The following is a 22,546-nucleotide window of genomic DNA, read 5'->3' as shown; positions in this document are numbered from 1 at the left end:
AGAGGGAAGTTTGTAGGTTAAGAGGAAAGAAAATGAATTTTATTTTAGTCATGTAAAGCATGAAATGCTGAAGAAACACAGGCAGAAATGTCTAATGGGTGATGGAGAAATAAAACTTGAGAAAAAAGAGAAATGGGGGCTGGATAAATAATAAAATAATTGGATATTAGAAACTGATGATTAGTCAAGGAATTCATGCTGAAACTCTTTAAGAAAAACTAAAATTTGGAGAATTCAATTCAACAAGCATGTATTAAGCACTTACTATGAGAAAGGCAATAACCTGGTTGCTAAGGATTCAATAAAAAGAAAACTTCTTATCTGGACTCGGGAAAAGAATTTTGTAAGAGGTCACACCTGAGCTGAGTCTTTAAGAAGGGCTAGGAATTCCAAAAGGTTAGAGATAAAGAGATGAGGAATCAAAGCATAGAGGATAATTTGTGCAAAAAAACAATAATGGGACATAGATTCTGGTATATGAGAAATAGCAAGCAGATTAATTTGGTTGGAAATTAGAGTTAGGCTGGAGCAAAAAAAAAACAGTGATGTCATCAAACAAATTCCTTATTAATATTAATTTTGCCACAGTATAGATTGGAAGGAAGAGATTGAAAACTAAGAAACCAATTCAGAAACTAAGGCAATATTGTAGGCAAATGGTGATGAGGGCCTGAACTAGGTTAACAGCTCTCAGTGTGTGGAGAATGAGATGCAGCTTGTAGAAAAATGTATTGCAGGGGTTCTTAACTGTTTTTCGGTCATGAATGCCATTGGCATTAAGGTGAAACTTATGAATCAGAGTAAAATTATGATATTACATGGTCTTATGTAAGAAATGGGTTATACTGAAATGTAATCAAAAAATTTTTTTGAAAACAGTTCTCAAACCCAAGGTTAAGAACCTCTGTGTAGAAAGAAGATCAAGGAGACTTTACAAATAGATATCTAGCATAAAGTTGATAATATGGAACTAGAGTTCAAGAAAAACATTTGATCTAAATATAAAGATGAGAGGACCCTCTGAATAAATATAATAACTAAACTGGGGGCGGCGGGGCGAGGGGGCTAATGAAATCACAAGAGAGAAAGTGCAAAGACAAAAGGGATAGAGAGGAGGGTCCAAAGCAGAACCTAGGATAATTCTTAGCAATAAAGTGGTCAGGCAGATAGGTATATGTATTTTCTCCAAATCAAAGTATTTAATAGAACTAAATATAATTTAAGGTTACAAAAAGGTCCAAAATAAATCTTGAGATCATCTCATCTTTTGTTTCTAAGTATCATTTAGTTATAAGTTCACAACCTCAGTGTCATATGTGACTTCTCACTCACTCCACACATAGAATATGATGAAATGATGAATGCTGCTTCATTCTCCATTACATATCCTATAGATTTCTTTTCTCTATTCAAAGTCATCATCACCTGAGTTGAGGCCCAAATCACTACTTACCTGGACTGCTGCTAGGATTCTTAATGTCTTCTTGTCTCTCTCCCCACTCTAATCCAGCTTCTATGAAGCTGTCAAAGCATTTTTTTCCCTAAAGTGAATGTAAGATTATGTCACTTAGCCCTCACCCCAACATTCATTAAGCTCCACTGGCTCCCAATTACCTCTAGTATATAAAAATACAAACTCTAACATTTAGAGTTCTTCACATCCTGGACTTTTCTCGTCTTTCCAATCTTCTTATGCTTTATTTCTCTACACACAATGTACAATTCAAGAACAGCAATTCTCAATCGCCTATTCTATTCTTTTACATTAGTTGTCTTCTATGCCTGGAGAGTTCTTCCTCCCTAGTTCTGCCTCTTGAAATTTCTGACTTTTTTGAAGACTCAACTCAAATATCACCTTCTGCATCAGACCTTTATTAATTCCCTCCAGCTGCTAATTCTTTTTCTCACTAAGCTTACCTTCCATCTACTTTGTACATATCCTGATATAGATATTTAATGAAATTAAGTATTTTTATTATGCCTTCAACCATCAAAAAGTACAAATGTTTCAAAATAGAAAGAAAATAAAAGATTGCATATGCATATCTACTGATTTTTCCAACATATCATGTGATCATTTAATCTGGACTCTACTTACAACTTTTAAATAATGTCACTGGCCAACAACCCACCTCTCCTCCAAAGTAGAAACCTTTTCTCATGATAATTATGCATAATCTATTCTATCAAAACAAAATACATATATCAAGGGAACTAATGAAAAAAAGTGAAGAATGGGGGCCTAGCAGTACCAGTTCTTAAAATGTACTATAAAGCAATGGTCATTAAAACAATATGATACTGGCTAAGAGACAGAAGGGGGGAATCAATGGAATAGACAAGAGGAATAGATCTCAGAAAGCTAGTGTTTGATAAACCCAAAGAACCCAGCTTTTGGAACAAGAACTCACTATTTAACAAAAACCATTGGGAAAATTGGAAAACAGTATGGGAAAATTAGGTTTAGATCAACATCTTATACCCTATACCAAGATAAGTTCAAAATGGGGGATATGTCTTAAATATAAAGAGCAAAATCATAAATAAATCAGATGAACATAGAATAGTACATTTGTCAGATCTGTGGGAAAGAAATAAGACCAAGCAAAAGATAAAGAATATTACAAAATGTAAAATGAATAATTTTTATTATATTAAATTAAAACATTTTTGTATAGACAAAACCAATGCAATCAAAATTAAAGGGGAACTAACAAACTGGGGAAAATTTTTATAACAATTCTCTGACAAAGGTCTAATTTCTGAAATATGTAGGGAAGTAATTCAAATGTACAAGAAATCAAGCCATTCCCCAACTGACAAATGATCAATGGATATGAATAAATAGTTTTCAGATGAAGAAATCAAAACAATCAATAATCACATGAAAGTGTTCTGAATCTCTTCTGATTAGAGAAATGCAAATCAAAACAATTCTGTGGTACCGCCTTATACCTAGCAGATTGGCCGATATGACAGTAAAGGAAAATAATAAATGTTGGAGGGGATGTGGCAAAATTGGGACACTAATACACTGCTGGTGAAATTGTGAACTGATTCAACTATTCTGGAAGGTAATTTGGAATTATGCCCAAAGGACTTTAAAAGAACACATGCTCTTTGATCCAGCAATACCACTACTAGGTTTGTACCCCAAAGAGATAATAATGAGGGGGTGTCCCTCAATTGGGGAATTGCTGAAAAAATTGTGGCATATGATGGTGATGGAATACTAGTGTGCTGTAAAAAACAATGAACTAGAGGATTTCTGGAAGAATCTCCATGAACTGATGTAGAATAAAATATTGTGAAACAATCAAATGTAATGGACTTTGCTACTAATAGTAATGCCATGATTCAGGACAATCCTGATGCTATCCACATCGAGACAAAGAACTGTGGGAGTAGAAACATAGAAGAAAAACATTTGACTTATCACTTGTTTATATGGGTACATGATTTCAGGTTTTGATTTCAAAAAATTGCTCTATTGCAAAAATGAATAATATGGAAATAGGTATCAAGTGATAACATTTGTATAACCCAGTAGAAATGCTTGTTGGTTCTGGGAGGGGAGAGGGAAAGAAAAGGTATCATGAAAACATTGAAAAATATTTTTAAAAATAAATTTTAAGAAAGAAAATACAGAGATTTAAGCTTCATTAAAAAAGATTCATTGGCTATATCTGATAATGCATATCTGGCTCTTCACTTCTAGCTCATAACTCCTCTATCAAAAAGTGCAAGGTCATCAGCATCAGAGCTTTGAATTCATGTCTATCTGCTGTTTTAGTAAAAGTATGAAGTCTTTCAAAAATTTTCCTCATTATTATTGTTGAGTAAATTGTGCTGGTTCTACTCAATTAATTTTTAATCCGTTTTTTGTCTATTTCTTTGGAGCCAGTCATATTCCTCATTTCATCACAATTTAGCCACTCACTAACTGATAGGCATCTATTCTGTCATTGCAACAAAAAGTATTTCCATAACTATGAATTGTATACGTGGGTCTTTTACTTCTATTTTTGACATCATTAAGGTATATGTCCATTACTGTTGCAGGGTCAAAGGGTAGATACTATTTAGTGACCTTTTTGGTTTGGTTCTATATCACTTTTTAAAATGGTTGGACCCACAATTCCAAAAATTGTGCATGAATGTACCTGTTTTTCCATACCCTATAAAAGATTATCTTCTTTTGTCAATCTGATGATGTGAGGTAAAGAGAATGGGAGAATTTTGATCTGTCTCTCTTAGTGACATTACAGACTTTTCATAGTTACTGGTAGTTTATTTTTCATCATCTGCAAACTGTTCCTGTGCCTTGAACATTTAGCAACTGAGAAATTGTCTTTATTCCTTTTATTTATATTAATTATCCTGGTAATGAGATTTTTATCAGGGAAATTCACTATGAAAAATGTTTCCACATTAGTTAATCCCTTCTCATTAAGAAAAATAAAAAAACAAAAAGCCTTATCCTCTGCTTTAGAACTGATACTAAATACTAGTTTCAAGGTTGAAGAAAGGTAAAGACTGGGCAATCTGGGGTTAAGTGACTTTCTCAAGGTTACATAGCTAGGAAGTATCTGAGGTCATATTTGAACTGAACCCAGGATCTCCCATCTCTGGGCCTGGCTCTCAGTCTCCTGGGCTACTAACTGCTCCTTCTCTTCCGATTTTGCTATTTCTTTTGTGTACATAGCTTTTCAATTTTATCTAAGAAAATTTGTATATTTTATCTTTTATCATTATCTCCCTCTTGCTGTATGAGCCCATTCCACTGTCTTCAAATTATTTTATATGACCTTATATCAAGGCCACTTAAAGTTTATTATGGTGTTTCACATAAAATATTGTTCTAAACTAATTTCCTGCCAGTCTGTTTTTTAGTTTTCACAACAATTTTTATCAAATAGGGAATCCCTATCTCGGCAGTTTAGTGTTTAATGGGTTTAATTAAAGATTATACTGCTAATTACTTCTGACTTACCTGATCTGTTCCACTAACAAGATTTTTTTTTAAATCCTCATCTTCCATCTTAGAATTAATACTGTATATTTGTTCTAAAGTTTCAGAAAAGTGGTAATGGACAGGCAATAGGAGTTAAATAACTTGCCCAGGCTTACATAGCTAGGAAATGTCTTGGGCCAGATTTGAACCCACCTCCCATCTCTGAGTCTGACTCTCAATTCACTGAGCCATCTAGCAACCCCAACTTTTCTATTTTTTAACCAGTAGTATCAATGTATTCTTAACAATTACTGCTTTATACTATGACCTATGGCACTGGGAAAACACCTTTCATTTATGCAAAATTAATTTTTTTGTTCCTCAAGATGAATTTTATTATTTTGTCTGTCTTTTAAAAACTTCCAATAATTTGATTGGCATGTCACTAAAACAACAAATTAATTTGGTTACTTTTTCCATTTTTATATTGAAATATCTCAACCATTCATGATTAGTAGCTCTCTAATTATTCATGCCTTCCTTATTTTTATTAAAAAATGGTTTGTAGCCACAGTCATATAAATCCTGGGTATGTCATGGTAGATGTACTACAAGATACTTTATGCATTCTATAAAGATTTTGAATGCAGTTTCTCTTTCTGGTTCTTCCAATGGGACTATTAGTAGTATACAGAAAGACCACTGCAACTAGGTGGCCCAGAATTATTCTTGGAGCCAGGAAGACCCAAGCTAAAATCCTATCTTCAATACTTAACTAGATATGTGACCTTGGACAAGTCACTTAATCTATATGCTTCAGTTCCCTTAAAGTGAGAATAACCCCAACTACCTTCTCCAGGCTGTTATCTTTAAAGTGCTAAATAAATGTTAGCTATTATATTTAACTTTTCCAAGATCTTAGATGACCTACACTGTGTGTGTATGCGTATAGTATTATTTTCTCACATGTGATAAATTCAAACCGAATATATTTCCCCTACTTATCTTTTTACCATGTCTGTTTTTACTATCACCCTGTCTGAGATCAAGATTGTCAACCCTGATTTCTTTGGATTCACCTGAGGCATAACAATTATCTTCCAGTCCATCATGTCTGTATATTTCAAGTACATTTCCTTTTAAAAATTATTTAATGTTTGTTACATTAAAATTCCCAAGTATTTCCCTATCTCATTACTCACCTTGCACTAGAGAAGGCATCATTTGACTGAGAAAAAAATGCATGTGTAAAATTATGTCATACATGTTTCTATTTATCTGTTCTTTCTCTGGAGGTGGACATTCAATTATTCTTCAAACAATATTTCTGTTGCTGTATATGATGTGAGTACATTTCTTATAAACAATTTATTAGACTTTTGCTATCTAATACATTCTGACAGCATTTTCCATGACACAAGCAAATATATGCCATTCATATTCATGGTTGTGATTGTTAATTGGTTTGTTTCCTTATACCGTATCTAATTATGTTTCTTTTCCTTTTACAAGGAAAAAGAAGATAATACAAGGAAATGTGTTTCCATCCTTTTTTTTTTTTTTAATTTTAAACCCTTAACTTCTGTGTATTGACTTATAGGTGGAAGAGTGGTAAGGGTAGGCAATGGGGGTCAAGTGACTTGCCCAGGGTCACACAGCTGGGAAGTGTCTGAGGCCAGATCTGAACCTAGGACCTCCCGTCTCTAGGCCTGGCTCTCAATCCACTGAGCTACCCAGCTGCCCCTGTTTCCATCCTTTTATGAGAGAAATTCGATTAAGTCCTATCAAAGGGTTAGGATTGTATTTATTAAATGATGTTTAGTCTGTATTAAAAAAGAGACTGGAATTTGCTCAAGATTTGGTTCATACTGAGAAAACACTTTTGTTAAGTGAGACTGAAGTATATCAATTCCAATGTCTTCTAAATATGACCAATCTAATATAAGTAGTTAGTAGGGGCATAATATAAAAATATTAACTCTACATACTGTTTGTGTTGTAACAATTTAGAAGATAGAGGCAAATGGTGAAGAATGTCATTTGAATAATAACTTCCTCAAATCAAGGACAAATCTAAAACTATTTGTAGAATTTTGATGATTCTCCAACATCTTTAGAGGAAAAGCACTTGTTGAAAAAGGAACACTATGAGAAGAAAATTCAATTTTAAAATGAGATGTGCCTAAAGAACAACACACAAAATTCTTCTCAAACTCCAGACTCAAGATTCTTAACCTTGAGGTCCATAGACTTGTAATAGTTATGTGAATAGATTTCAGGAAGTCTATAAAAAAATTCATCTTTATTTCAACAATTGATTTTCTTTATAATTCTGTGTATTCTAATCCTATTTAAAAACACTGCCTCAAAAAGGTAGGTTCTACCAAACACCCAAAGGGATCCATGACACATAAAAAAGTTCAAAACAAAACAAATAAAAAACATTGTTCTAGACCCTTCAGAGATCAGCCATGGAAAATTCTTCTCTTTGAAATGGAAGATCTTAGAAACTACTTAAAACAAGAGTTCTTAACTGGTTTTGGTTTGGGGAAGCATCTTGAACTCTTCTGGCATTCTGCTAAAGACTCTTTAAAAAACGTAAATACAAAATGCTTTGTTAAAAAATTCATGCTCCAGTTAAGAACCCATGATCTAAAATAACTGCTCATTAATAGTATCATCATAGAATCCATTAGTCCTCATGTTTCACCCAAAATAGTAGTTATGAGATAAAAGCTGTGAAAGCTAAAATGTATATAGATTATCAAATTATTAAATAAAAGGACTAAAATAGATCAACATATAATGCCAAGAGTTCAAGATGCTTTAGATAGTCACTAGTTTTCTATTTTAGACTTAAACAATAGCTTTTATCAAATTTCAATGGCTAAAGATGGAAAAGAATAGTTGGTGACATGCACTACCTGGAGATGTTGGTGCATTCATATATCATTGTATTTTGGGAGGAAAAAAAACACATCAAAACAAAATAAGTACTATATCAGACTACTTACCACCTGAAGGGAAGAAGGGTAGGGAGAAAGAAAATGGAAAAATGTCATAAAACAATTGTCAAAAATTGTTTCAATATGTAACTGAAAAAAATAGATTTAAATAAAATAATTTTTTTTTAAATTTTAAACCCTTTACTTCTGTGTATTGACTTATAGGTGGAAGATTGGCAAGGGTAGGCAATGGGAGTCAAGTGACTTGCCCAGGGTCACACAGCTGGGAAGTGTCTGAGGCCGGATTTGAACCTAGGACCTCCTGTCTCTAGGCCTGGCTCTCAATCCACTGAGCTACTCAGCTGCCCCCTAAATAAAACAATTTTTAAACGAGGAAAGATTGATGAAAATATTGGATCTAGTAGAGGAAGTTCATCTGTAATTGCCAATTGGTAAATGCACTTTTTTAAAGGCACCTTGAAGTATATATGTGTGACATAGCATTTTAGCAAGGAATGAGCATGGATTTAGAAAGGATACAACACTGCTCAGGTGACTATAAACTAGGAACTTGTAACTAACAATTAAAAGGTTATAAAAGTTTGTGAATAATTATGCTAGTACCATTGCTTAACCTCTCAATAATCTCACACTTAAAAACAGGACTGCAAAGAACTAAGAGCAAAATGACAAGACCAAATTCTCTTAAATGCTAGGAAGCCAACTAGAAACCACTAGGATGCAAAATGTGAGTAAGCATTTAAAGATTTAGTTAACTGCATTACAAACCATCACTTTTAACCTATGATGACCCAAACCCACATGGCTTAAGAGCACTTTCAAATCAAGAAAGTGACAGTCTAGAGCAGATGTATAAAACTCACAGAAGTAAAACTCTAGAGTGCAACCTCAAACTTGATTTAAATGCAATTGAGAAATATTAACAAAATAAAAACAAAGCAGATATGCCAATTTGTGCTTTTATAAGTCAATATTCAGCCTCCAGGAATACATTTCTATTTGAGTTTGACACCACTAGTCAAAAGGACTTATTGATAGTAAAACTAAGTATCAAAACATTAACTAACATTTTTACTTTTAACATGGGCAAGCACAGCTAGCACTGAAAAAGGATAGTATGGAGAAAATTATAAGCCTGTTACAGATAACAACACACACACACACACACACACACACACACACACACACACACACACATATCTACGAANACACACACACACACACACACACACACACACACACACACACACACACACACACATATATCTACGAACCACTTTTACACTGTATGCTTCTTGCCAAAGTCAGGTAGCATACTAGCTAATTATGAATTTAGTAAATGCAACTGACTCAGAAAAAGCAATATGCCAATCTCCTACTAACAGATTTCATGATAAAGTATAATTATTGTTAGTATTAGGCTTAAATAGCTATTTGTGATTCTGTCAATCAAAATACGTGCAGCTCAGAGGTTACAACTGCCATCTAAAAGAATATGCCCTGTATATATAAATAATATCAAATAAATCTTCTTTACCTATTTTACTAGATAAATGACAATAAATGAATGATGACAAAGTACACAATCTATAAAGTAAGTGAGTGACTCTTGGGAATTAATTTCATTCCCCAGAGAGGATACTATTGAGAAAAAACTAGCAGAAATCATAGTTTTTGAATGGAAGATTATATGAAACAATAACTAACATTACATAGAAAATCAGTAAAGAATTAGTGTTTGCTTGTATATACTATATGGTTTTAAATATTAAATTAAAAAAACCTTTGATCTACTGAAATACTTTATTGCTAACAAAATGGCTAATCTATAAATGTATGTGTTCAATGTTCAACAAAAAGTTCTGCTCAATTCATGCAATATATTTTTGAAAAATATAAGCATCAATAAAACATTTGATCTTCATGTACATTTTTTTACTCCTAACAGGAACAAAGTAAAATCAAATGTATGTCAGTCACAGGAAAACAAAAGTTCATATGATGAACGAAGATTAAACCTAGAGACTAACTCAAAGTTATCTTAATATTCTACTTGTAGAGTGAATTCAGAGGGGTCTATGAGAGCTTGAATGAACCATTCAAGAGTCCAGTTATAGTTTAATGATACTAAAATAAATTGCAGAACTGAAATTAAAAGTATAAGAAACATCAAACTAGTTCATGAATTTACATAAGGTACACCAGGTAAATATGGAGATGTAATTACTTATATAGCCAAACACAATTATGTGGTAGCAAAAAAACTGCTTGTATACAATTACCTTTTGCTCTATATTTCATACCATTTATTCTTGAAATTTGTATTGACAATAAAGTATTGCTATATCGGCAAATAAAAATTTTACATGTGAATTTTGTAGCTAGCTGTGTATTTGCTAATATAGTTGTGGATAAATGCAATTGTTTATAAATGAGAAAGAGTATTTTTGTTTATATACTTACCATCTAGTGTAACAAAAATGTTAATGTAAAATGTTACTTGGGCAGTTAGGTGGCATAGTAGATAAGAGTACCCAGCCTGAAATCAGGACTCACCTTTTCAGAGTTCAGATCTAGGTTGATATTTACTAATTTCCTAACACTGGGAAAATTATCCAGGTCGCCTCAATTCCTCATCTGTAAAAATGAGCTTCTGAAAGGGCAAATGACTCCAATATCTTTGCCAAAACCCAAAATATGGTCACAAATATTTGGATGTGACTGAAAGACTGAACAAAAATGTTAATTAGCAAATATTTAACATTTTTAGTTACATATATGTTAGGATAATCTCCCTTTGAAATTTTAATTTTCATTAGATTGAAAATGGTCACCATGGGCAAACTATAATGTATTGTCCTTTAGGTATTTTGAAGCAGTTTAGGGATGGTCAGAAAAAAAAATTTTTCTACAAAGAAAAGAATTTTTAAGAACTATTAAGGGACATAAGATATCATCTTTATTACAGACAAATACTAAGATGCCTAAAAGGAGAAGGAAAAGCATCTTGGTTTAATTAAAAACTGCTAAAATATGTGGAAAAATACCACCTTTAAGTGGAATTTCAGGAGTTTGGGATAAAAAATGATCTGTGCCATTAATAGAAATACTAAAATCACATTTTGAATGATACAGTATGATAACCTTGAGCATATATGGATAGTATACTGGTTCAAAGGGAAAGAAAGAATTTTGATTGCTTTAAATCTAGAAAAACATGATTTATGAAAAAGAGAATTTAAATATACAAAATGTGATATTGAACCCTGTACAGAATTTAAGAGCTAGAGTGCATCATAGAACCTCAATTTATCAGCATGTAACTTTTATAAAAGATAAAACCAAAAAGAAGAAATCATATAAGCTTTTAGAGAGAGAAACATGTAATCTTAGAGGCGGAATATCATAGAGGTTGTTGCCTTTCACGTAAAAGGCAAGTGGTCAAGGGCCTTAAGCCATCGAAAGACACGGGATTTGGAGGAGACACACAGAAAAAGACCAAATGAGGACTTTAGAATGATGGAAGAAAAATCAAGGGACAAAAAGCTGTTCTGAAAGCATCAACACTCAGGCAGTCATGTAAGGTTGCTTTAGATGGCGGGTCCTTATTAAAAAAATGAAGAGTACAATTTCAACTATTATCTTTCAGATCCACTTAAGCTTCAGGAAGCCTAATTTTCTAAAACATTCATGTTGCCCACTTCTTCCTCTGATATGAAATAAAAAAGGGAAAAGACAAGTATTGATATTGCTCTGCTGGATAAAAAGAAGTAGGCTGACTTATCTTACCCAAAGATTCAATCTGAACTAGTTGCCCAGTGAGTTGTTTTTTGTTTGTTTTTTTTTAAACTGAACAACACAGATGTAAATAACTGAAAACTTGGTTGGGCAAGAGTCCTGAGATTGTCAACCTAATGAACTTCACAGTTCTCTGGCTATTTAAACTAAAAAGAAAATTTTCTTTGAAGATTATTTTAAAGCTAAAAGAGCTTGTAAATGCTTAGAATATAGACGTCTGCCTAACTACAAAATGGTAAGGACTAACAGATAAATAATTATCACAGCAATAGTTTCATGTGGTTCAGATGTTTCTAAATGGGCCAAATGCCATCAAAGTCTGCAATCTCTAGTTCCAAGTCTTCCCTGAGCACAAAAGTTTTCTTGCCTCAATGAGATCTAGGTTTACATGAAGTTTGTGATGTATTATTTTTATATATAAGTATCAATGATGCTTTGTCTTTTGCCTTATTGATAAGCAAATGGTAATATTTAGGATTTAACTGTCATTATGAGTAACAGATTGTATAAATGGGAACACATGAAGAGAGTCTCAAGGCAACAGGTATAAAGGAGCATATTTCTTCTTAACAGAGTTACTCATATAGCCTTGGATGATTTATATGTAATTGGGTCCTTTTTTTAAGGACTCTGGTCTTGCCAATGAGAAGGTACTGAGGTCAAGAGTCATTCCAGGTATCCCATACTTGTGTAATAGTGTGCCACACTGTAAGACAAGTGCTTAGGTTTCACATCTCTTGTTCTGGCTCTTTATTTCTTCCATTTATTCTTGGAATCTTTGTAGACAATCCATTCTGTTTTCTGAGGTTTCTATTTATCTTTTTTCCCTCTGGAATTTTTATCTTGGGGTTCCCTTAACACATAGCATTTCTTTATTGTAGGAAGGTTCTTTTCCCCATTTGCTCAAACCTACATCTTCAGTTCTTGAATTAGGTCTTTGTTCCAGGGCCAGGCTCTGCCGGACCCCTCCCTCCACCCAAGGCTGGAGCTTGCTGGTATTCTATCTACCACTAGAGTCCAGAGTTATACTTACTATAGGTCCTGTCTCTTTATGCATTCCTATATGAAACAGAGAAGATCAGCAGTGTTTTTCTTTCATTTAAAAAATTCCATTTGGAGTTTTTCTTCATTATTAATGTGTTCCTTAGGGAAACTGAATCAGAATAGAGCCCTTCATGTCACCATCTTACCCAAAAATGTTTGTAAATACCAATTTATGTGCATGGATCTACCCATTAAAATGCAAGCTCTTTGAAGACAGAGGCTGTTTTTTGCCTTTTCTTTGTATTCTCTATAGCACATAGCATAGTACATGGCACAAGGTAAGAATGTAGTAAATACTTTCTGACTGAACAATACAAACAAATAATATCAATTACTTCTTTTTTTTTTTTTATCTCCAAGGAGGGAATGAGTAGGTGGTTCAGTGGATTGAGAGCCAAGGCCTAGAAATAGGAGGTCCTAGGTTCAAATCTGACCTCAGATACTTCCCAGCTGTATGACCCTGGGGGCAAGTCACTTAACCCCCATTGCCTAGCCCATTACCACTCTTCTGCCTTGGAACCAATACATACTATTGATTCTAAACTGCAAGGTAAGGGTTAAGAAAAAACCCTCCTATGAGATATCATATCTTGGAAGCTAATTCCCAAAGATTAACTTTCTCATGTATGTAGAAAAATTCAAATATACTACTTTAGTGAAATTCTTAACTATCTTTCACTATTATACAATTTACTTACAGAAAATACTTTATTCATATTAAAATGCTATAGTTGAGTAGAAAAAGCTCTGTATGTGGAATCAAAAAACTTTTAAGTTCCAGTTCTCCCATGGGATAGCTGCATGACCTTGGTCAAATAACTTTACCTACTTAGCTTCCTCATTTATAAAATAAAAGTGATAAAGTGTATAATCTCTAAAGTCTCTTCCAGAACAAACATTTTATGATTCTGCAAAAATATTAAAAAGTATATAGCCACAATATGAAATAAATATGAAGAAAAGGCTAATTCAGGGAAAATTACAATCCTCAAACATTCTGAGATTCTATTAGGAAAGGGATATATACATATCAAAGACTTAAGAATTGGATACATAAATAAAGTCAAAGATGAATCAAAAGAATGACAACCACAAAACAAATTACCCTGTCAAAGAATTAAAATATAGGGTTCTAAATCACTTAAAAAGTACCAAACTGGGAGTAGTTAGGTATCACAGTGGATAGAGTACTAGGCCTGGAGTCTGGAGGCCCTGGGTTCAAATCTGGCCACCTCCTGGCTGTGTGATCCTAGACAGCTGATAAAAAGATAAAAGATAAGGGTGATGAGGGTTGGGGTAGGATACAAACGTCGGTGAATCTCAATCTAAGGACATAAGTAGCAGCATGGTATAATGGGGCCAGGTTCAGTGTCAAGGTACAGCTTAGGTTCGAGCCCCAAATCTGCCACTTACCACTTATGTTAACTTCTCTGTCCTTGGTTTCCTACAGCATAAAAAGAGTAGAATAGACTAGAAAACCTATAAATTACCTTTCAGCTCTAAATTTATGGTCCTGTGTATTTTAGAATCACTAAATTATCAAAAGCAATCAGAAATGTAATCTTTAATCAAAGAAAATAAATAAATGTTTAAAAAAAAGTCCCCAATCTTAAGTATAAAGGAAAGAACTCTACAGATATTTCATATAGATAGACATATTCATATATATATATGCACACACACATATACACACACACACACATATATACACATATATACACACACACACAACAAAACAATGCAGGAAATTTAAAAAATTTTAAAAGCCCAACTATGATAATTGTGACCTGTTTCCAACATGTCTAACTTAGAAGATAAATCTGGGGAAAAGGTAGGTGAAGAGAAGAGATTAAGTGACTTGTCCAGGGTTACACCACTAATAAAAATGTCAGAAGTGTGATTTGGCTTTAGGTCTTCCTGATTCCAAATCCAAACTCTTTTAATGTAATGAATAAAGTTCTAAATGGGTCAAGAAATCCAGAGTTCAAACCCTGCCTCAGATTTTTACAAGCTGTATGACACCAGGTAAGTTACTTAACTTCTCTGAATCTCAGGTAAGAAACTAAAGGGGTTGGATGCCTTCGAGGTTCTTTCCAGTTTTACATTCACAATCCTGTGGTACTATGAAATCATATCTCCCATGCCCATGATGTTATATTACCCTTTTCCTCTTAATCAGTTTTATAATAAAATGTTATGGCATACTTAACAGAGTACTGGTCTAAAAACTGATTACCAATTGAATTCCTGAACTTACTTGTAAAAAGGAAAAGCAATAATGACAAAAATTAGCTATAATTAAACACAACATTCTGGGCATTTCTGTATTTTAAGATCACAAAAGGCAAACAGATAAAAATGATTAATAATCACAGCTAGAATAACTAAGCTATTTTTCTGTCAACTCACAATTCTAACACTTTTTTATCCTGAAAATATTCTGATTATTGGCCAAGAAATATAACTGTCCTCAGTTAATAGGAAAAATACAAGGGGCAGCTCAGTGGATTGAGAGATAGGCCTAGAGATAGGAGGTCCTCAGTTCAAATCTGGTCTCAAATACTTTCTAGCTATGTGACTCTGGACAAGTCACTTAACCCTCATTGCCTAGCTCTTACCACTCTTCTTTTCTGGAACCAATATAAAGTATTGGGCCTAAGGCAGAAGGTAAAGGTTAAAAAAAAGAAAGACAAATAAACCATAAACCATATTAATTAGCATGATAAAAAGCATATTAATTAGTTGTACTTAAAATGGTCTCTCCCTTTACATATAAGCAGCAATATAAAGTTCTTGATAAAAATTTTATTTAATCCAACTCAATATAACAGAATGCTCATCAATGATGAATAATCAAAAATCAAATACTTTGCACATAACTAAAGCACAAGACTGCCAATTGAAACAAAGTGGCATTCTTCAAAATTATTTTTATCATGCACACAGCCAGATATTATTTGGATTTTGCCAAATATGAAGAATAATGATCAGATATAATGGATAATGGACTTCTAGGATTAAGTTCCTAATAAAAAGAGTTGCTCTTTCTTTAATGTTTTCCCTTAAACTTGCTTTTTTATAGTTAGGAATTGATCCAGTAAATACAGGAACCAAGCTACAAATAACATATTTCATCAAAATTTAAATACAATAAACATAAAAATTAGTCTGAAACTAAACCATTCATTTCCCAACAAATGAAAGAAGATAAATTTTAATATCTGCACCTCTCACAGACATAATGATGAAATAAATTATGAATTATGTGCAGTTTACTGTTCTGATAACTATATACTTTGGAGATGAATCTATGCATTTTTTATCAACTCAAAAATTACTTGTTTTCCATAAACCTGAAGATGGCTATTTGCCAACAAACTGTTGTTGACCATAGGGAATTTCCTAATTTTCCAGACAGACCCATGACAATTAATGTTAATGTAAACAAAAATCTTTTCTCAGTGCAAAAAATTCAGTGTCTTTTGTACACAGCAAAAATCAAAGTACAAACAACAAATAGGATGAAATGCAAAACTCTTGCAGAATAAATACAAAATTAAAAAACATAAGTTTCAACATTTCTCATTCACAATCTATCAAAACTGAGATAAGACAAGTAGCCTCAAAAATACATTGTCTTTAAAAAAGTGTATTCACACAGCTCATAGACCTCTTTCATATACAACAGCTTATAAAGTTTAAATATATTATTTATGTTTTTATTTACATCCTATGACAAATATCTTTTAGTAATATCAATAGTAAAACAGAAACTAGATGCCAGACACATTACCAAAATCAGTGTTTTAGTAAAAGGTTAGAATTGGTAGCAAATACCATCTTGAAGTTCTCTAAAAATAAGATAATTTATTACCCGTATGAATCAAAAAACATCTAAGCGTGTAAACAAAGTAATACCATATTGTGGCTTTTAGATTTTTTCCTGTAATATTTAACATTTTAATAGCAAGAATTACATATGAATGAATATTTTCAAAACTCAATTTGATAACAGATTTTCTTTAGATTCACTCAGAAACCGTTTGATAAACATCATTCCTTTTCTTTTTTTTTTTTTTTAACCCTTACCTTCCGCCTTAGAATCAATACTGTATATTGGTTCCAAGGCAGAAGAGTGGTAAGGTCTAGGGAATGGGGGTTAAGTAACTTGCCCAGGGTCACATAGCTGGGAAGTATCTGAGGTCAGATTTGAACCTAGGACCTCCCATTTCTAGGCCTGGCTCTTAATCCACTGAGCTAACCACTTGCCTTCAACATCATTTCTTAATATTTTTCTTCCTCCTCTAGACTACTTCCCTCATGTATCACAGCAGTGAATTACAAATTCTAGCAAGTCCTACGCCAAATAAAGAAGACTTTACGTGGTAAAGTTCACTAGTCCAGTAGCCTATCTTAATTCAAAGAAGCAATCATGAGAAATTTTATACATATATACATATATATGTACACACACAATAACTGTCAATCTGCATTGGCAGCAGTTATGCTGAAATCAAACATGGTTCTCTGGAATATGAAATCATATTCTTTTGAGAATATTTCTATCAGGAATTAACATTTTGCAGAAACTACCCTAAAAAACGGTGCTTGCCAAAAAATAGGCTAATTAATGAAGTTTTCATTCAATAAATTATTTGGAAGAAAAAGTAAATGGATGATAATTCTTTTTTAAAGATATTTGAATAGGGAACAAATACACAATTTATTTAGCTTAATTTTTTTTATGAAATGTTACACTCAAACACACACTTACAACTAAAAAGTAGCAATGTTTATATCATATAAAAGCAGATTAGAGCCCAAAGACTTAATTGATCATATTCAGGACTCTACTTCCACAGGGCCTGAGATAAACAAGATGCTCTTGGAAAATAAACACAGACCTTAAAATTTTAATAATAAAGTTATAATACCTACCTCTCAAGATTCAAATGATATTATAAATGCTTTGCCAACTTTAAAGTACTATATAAATGTTAGTTAGCATTATTATCGACAAAGTACAAGACTACTTGATAAGAGGAAAAGCTGTTCTTCATTTTTTCCCTATTGTAACATAGCATGAGAGTTTGTAACAAAATTTAGATTTAGCAACTGTTGTTTCAACTAAAATATAATAGAAAACAAGATTAGTGTTTTTTCTACAGCAATAAGATATTCAGAGTTTCATAATTAAAAAGCAAATTCCCAATAAAACATTTTTAAAACTCAATTCTACTGTTTAAAAAATTAATTCTATTCTTTTCTAAAAAACTTAACAGTTAAATAAAAATTAAGTATACTTAACTGGAAACAAGTAACTAAAGAAATGGAGACAGTGACAACATAGCCACAATATTTTCAAGTAACAGGGGTAAGATAAAACAATTTTGATAAAATTCTAAACATGAAAGATGTTTAAAAAACAGAATTACGAAATACTAGTGGACAAAATATATTATGGAAAGTACACAAATGACTGAATGAATGCAATTGTTTTTCATTTTTACAAAGAAAAACCCAGGCTGTCACAACAGTGGAATGTAATAAGCCATTACCATTGATTAAGAAAAAATGCTATCAAAAATGGATTCAAGATTTTCATAAAAGTAGTTACAAAAACAGTTATTTGCTTTTGTCTATAACGAATGCTGTATATGGTATGTGAAACAACTCTATGACCAAACTCCATATTTAGCTGCCTAAATGCACAGGAATACAGATAAATATGACATGAAACAAGCAGTAGTAGTTTCACTTGGGAAAATTTTCTTCTTGTAGCTTGGTTACTTACCTCCACTTGCTGCATCTTTCTCTTCCCCTTCGGGAAAAGTAACCTGGCTTGGCAAACTATTCCTAGATCGAGTGACTGATTCTAACTGTGAAGCCCTTCCCAATAAAGATAGTTCATCTAGTACTTCTCCTTCTTTGGCTTCAAGATCTGATTTTGAAGTAGTTAATGGTTTTATGCTCCCTGGAGCCATTAGCCTATTTGCATCATTCAAACATGCAACAGTACCACTGTCTAGGCTCAATACTCGAGCACGACTCTTAGCACTATTTGTGCTATTAGTCCGACGTGATGATCGCTTTTTGTTAGTTCCTTCAGGACCCATGTGAGCCTTGTGTGTATGTTCAGAATCAGCACCTCTTTCTTTATTGATGTATTTGGTCTTTAAAGCACTGTACTTTCCTTCAGGAGACTGACATGAATGGGAAGTGGTACTGGAAGAGCTATCACTACTAAACTGATGGGCTGATTGCATGCTTGAAGTCCTGCTCAAATCACTTTGATCACTTGAGTCCTCATCATGGCAAAATATAGCACTGTGAGGTTTGGTAGCAGAAATTCCTCGAAAAGAAACATATTCCCTGTGCCGGCTTGAGTCAAAACTGCTAGCCCTTTTTTTTCCTGTCCTTCTCCTACCTGATTTGTGAACAGAGGATGTGCGATGGATTAAGCTGGAGGACTTAGGACGCACATCTCCTTCCTTTTGTTTTCCACCAACATCTTTATAAATTCTTGAGTCAACTGTAATAGCTGGCTTATCGCTCTGCTCCTCTCTTTTGTCAGTTTTTCCAATGGTCTTGTCTGCTTGTGTAGTAAATTCATTTGCATGAGGATTTTTATTAGCTTCTTCAGATGCAGAAGTACTAAGATCCTTCTGACTATGTATATCATCTAAGGCATTGGAATCTGTGGCACCCTGTACACCACTATTTGTACTCAATTCCAAAGCAGTCATTTCACTGCTAGTCCTTTTATCACTGGTGTAGCTACTATCTTCCTCTTGGTTAACAAAGACCTCTTTTTTCCTATCATTTTTTTTCCCTACTTTAGGAGAATCCTCATGCTCAGATAAGATACTTTCTATATGAGTTGAGCTAGTCTGTTCACTTTTATAGCTGCTGATGGTACTGTTAGTATCCCGGTCAGTTCCACTGCAATAGCTTTCTGTTGAGCCACTACTCCGTGTACTGAGGCTTCTTAAGCTGTCTACACTTTTGTCTGCTTTCAAAGGCTTATTCTTTCCACTTTTTGCAGGGGGTGGTGGACTGCAGCTTTTTACCTCACCACCAACCTGAAAATCCCCAGGTAAGCAAGAATTTTCTCCTAAAGATTCTTTAGATCCAGAATGAGGTTTGGAAGCTTCTAACTCACTGACTGGATCCAGACTCCGCCTTTGCTGATAGAGAGGGAAATCATTTAGAGATGTATCTGGAAAAGCTACAGCAGAACTGGAGGTCCGTGGAACACCTCGAGGTCGATGGTCTTTCCTATAAGAGTGTGAATGCAATGGTACAAGAGAAGCCACTTCTGTGTCACAGGCATTAGAAAGAGACTGGTCTACATGGTGGTGGTGGTTTGGGGAGCTTGCTTTGTCACTGAAGTCCCTTGGTAAGTCCTGTCCACAAGAAGATAATGAAGGCTGGATAGAGATGAAGGAGTCATTGGAGACTGGATGGAAAAGCTTCTGATCAGCTGCCAAATCTGTTTCAAACACATATTTGGAAAGGTTAACATAAAGCTGTCATCTGCTTTCTAATGCTTAACAATGGAAGGAATTCATAATATTCAGTAAACCAAGTATAAACAATTTCTTAAGTAGTTCGGTGACAAACAAGCTGCCAGCCACCCACTATTTATAGCCATGGTTCCTAATTCATAGCTATACAAAGAAACCATTCTATGGATGGAATGAACAAAAATCACATCCACATGCTTAACTAACTGGCTTGGAAAGAGTTTATTAGACTTTCAGTGAAATAATAAACATAATTTGCTGACCCTAATCCCAAATTCTTCTGAAAGATTAAAGCAATTTTTATGTCTGACAGTACCTGAACAGTACATTTAAAAGGCTAATGAAGTAATCCTGCTTTTTAGAACAGAGGGAAAGGGAACTAATCATCTTTTTGTTACCATCTTTGACACAAGCTATACTCTTCCCAAATTCATAAACAACAAAGAGAAGAATATATCTGAATGTACCATTTTCCATCTCCAATAAAGTTAAAGGCTATTACTAATTACATTATATCAAAAGTCTAGATTATGTCTAAACAAATTCATGTGACACATGCATATGATATAGATATATACTAAATATCAGAATAATTTTCATCAACCTACTCTATACAAGGCTACAGATATTTTAAAGATTCTAAAGAGAAAATTATATTCACTATTAACCCACCATAACAGCAATTAGACTATGGGAATCTGAATATATAAGGCAACATGTTTCTCAACAATTTTATTGGAGGAGAGGATAGTAATGGTTAATCTGGACCCATAACTATGTCTAACATGTTAAATTTTAAAAAATATCTTAGAATCTAACAGATTCAATATTAATATGTAATCAATAAAATGATGTGTTTGCATTTAGTTAATATAAACTTCAGGTTGGTTAAAATTAAATGAGCTTGAATAGTATAGGGCCTACATCTGTGATTTTCATTGGCATAAAGAACTTCTAAAATAAGGAAATTCCCTCCACCATCAATACAAACCAGTATTTTCTCTGCAACTTAGTTTTAGAAAACTTCCTGGGGATAGTGAGAAGTTAAATAAGCTACTCAGAGTTACAGTCATTACAGTTCGAAGGTAAAACTTAAATCCAAGTTCTGGTTGAAGCCAAACTTTCTAAACATAATGGCAGCTTGTTTCTCAAACCTAGATAAGCAATTAAAATCAACTAGGAATAAAAACCAAAGGTATAATATCATAATGTCACAGATTTAGAACCAAAAAAGAAAAAAAATGCCCTTATTGTTCTAAAGAAGTTGAGTACAAAAGAAGACTTGAAAATGCCTTAACTCTATTGATTAAAGTCAATACCCTTGCCATATACCTCATTAAACCAGAACTTGTTTTCTCTTACACATACACACACCATCCAGCTCTTAAAACTTTCTATCCCATATATATTATTTTCAATGACAACAAAGTAATCAAATATATAGTGAAACAGCAAAATTTTAATGGAAAAAAATTTTAAATGGGTTAAGAAGAATATGAAAAATGACATTGATTTTGTGCTAACTGATATTAGCAAGTTCTCTTTCATCAATAAACTCCCAGCACCATTAAAGGTTTGAAATATTCATTTGCAAATGGCACTTGCTGGGTAACAAAATAAGCAAGCAGCCCATTCCTAAATATGGCCCTTTCCTTTTAAAATAATGATTCTCTATACTGGTTTTTGTTCCTCTTGACCAACTAACCAAACATTTATTAAATATATAAGTGTCAGCGTGTAAAAAAAATTAATAATCTCTTTCCTCAAGAAGCTTATATTCTAACAGGAGGAATAATATATAAATATACAAATACATACAAAATATATATGATGTGAATATAAGATAATTTTATAGGTGTGCACTAGTTAAGGATTAGAAAAGGTCTCATGAGAAGCTGTGAAGTTTGTAAAATATAATTTTCATTTAATTTTTAAATATATGCATTATTTTATATACTTATTGATGCATTTTAACATCATCTTTTCCAGAATTAACTATCATTTGTGATAAAGAAAAAATAATTAGGTAGAAGCAGCTAGTGGCTCAGTGGATAAGGAACCAAGCCTAGAGACTGGAGGTCCTGAGTTCAAATTTGACTTCAGACACTTCCTAGCTGTGTGATCCTGAGCACTTAAACCCAATTGCCTAGTCCTTATTTACTGCTCCTCTGCTTGGAATCAATACTTAATATTGATTCTAAGATGGAAGGTAAGGGCTTTTTAAAAAAAAAAGAGGGAAGGGAGGGAGGGAATGAGGG

The 22,546-nt window shown here is 33.2% G+C and overlaps 1 protein-coding gene across 2 annotated transcripts in view; it reads right to left on the bottom strand.

Annotated features, from left to right (window-relative positions):
- The window catches only part of PCNX1 (pecanex 1), a 220,483-nt gene that overhangs the window by 135,923 nt on the left and 62,014 nt on the right, over nucleotides 1-22,546 (bottom strand). For both annotated transcript variants that reach the window (XM_044664916.1, XM_044664917.1), the window contains exon 6: nucleotides 18,557-20,254. In XM_044664916.1, coding sequence (XP_044520851.1) covers nucleotides 18,557-20,254 — 1,698 coding nt within the window. The remainder of the gene's footprint in view (nucleotides 1-18,556; nucleotides 20,255-22,546) is intronic.

Source organism: Gracilinanus agilis, chromosome 2 (assembly GCF_016433145.1).
Source record: "Gracilinanus agilis isolate LMUSP501 chromosome 2, AgileGrace, whole genome shotgun sequence".
Classification (NCBI taxonomy): Eukaryota; Metazoa; Chordata; class Mammalia; order Didelphimorphia; family Didelphidae; genus Gracilinanus; species Gracilinanus agilis.
The sequence above is the reverse complement of the archived record's forward strand: the minus strand, read 5'-3'. Positions and strand labels throughout refer to the sequence as shown.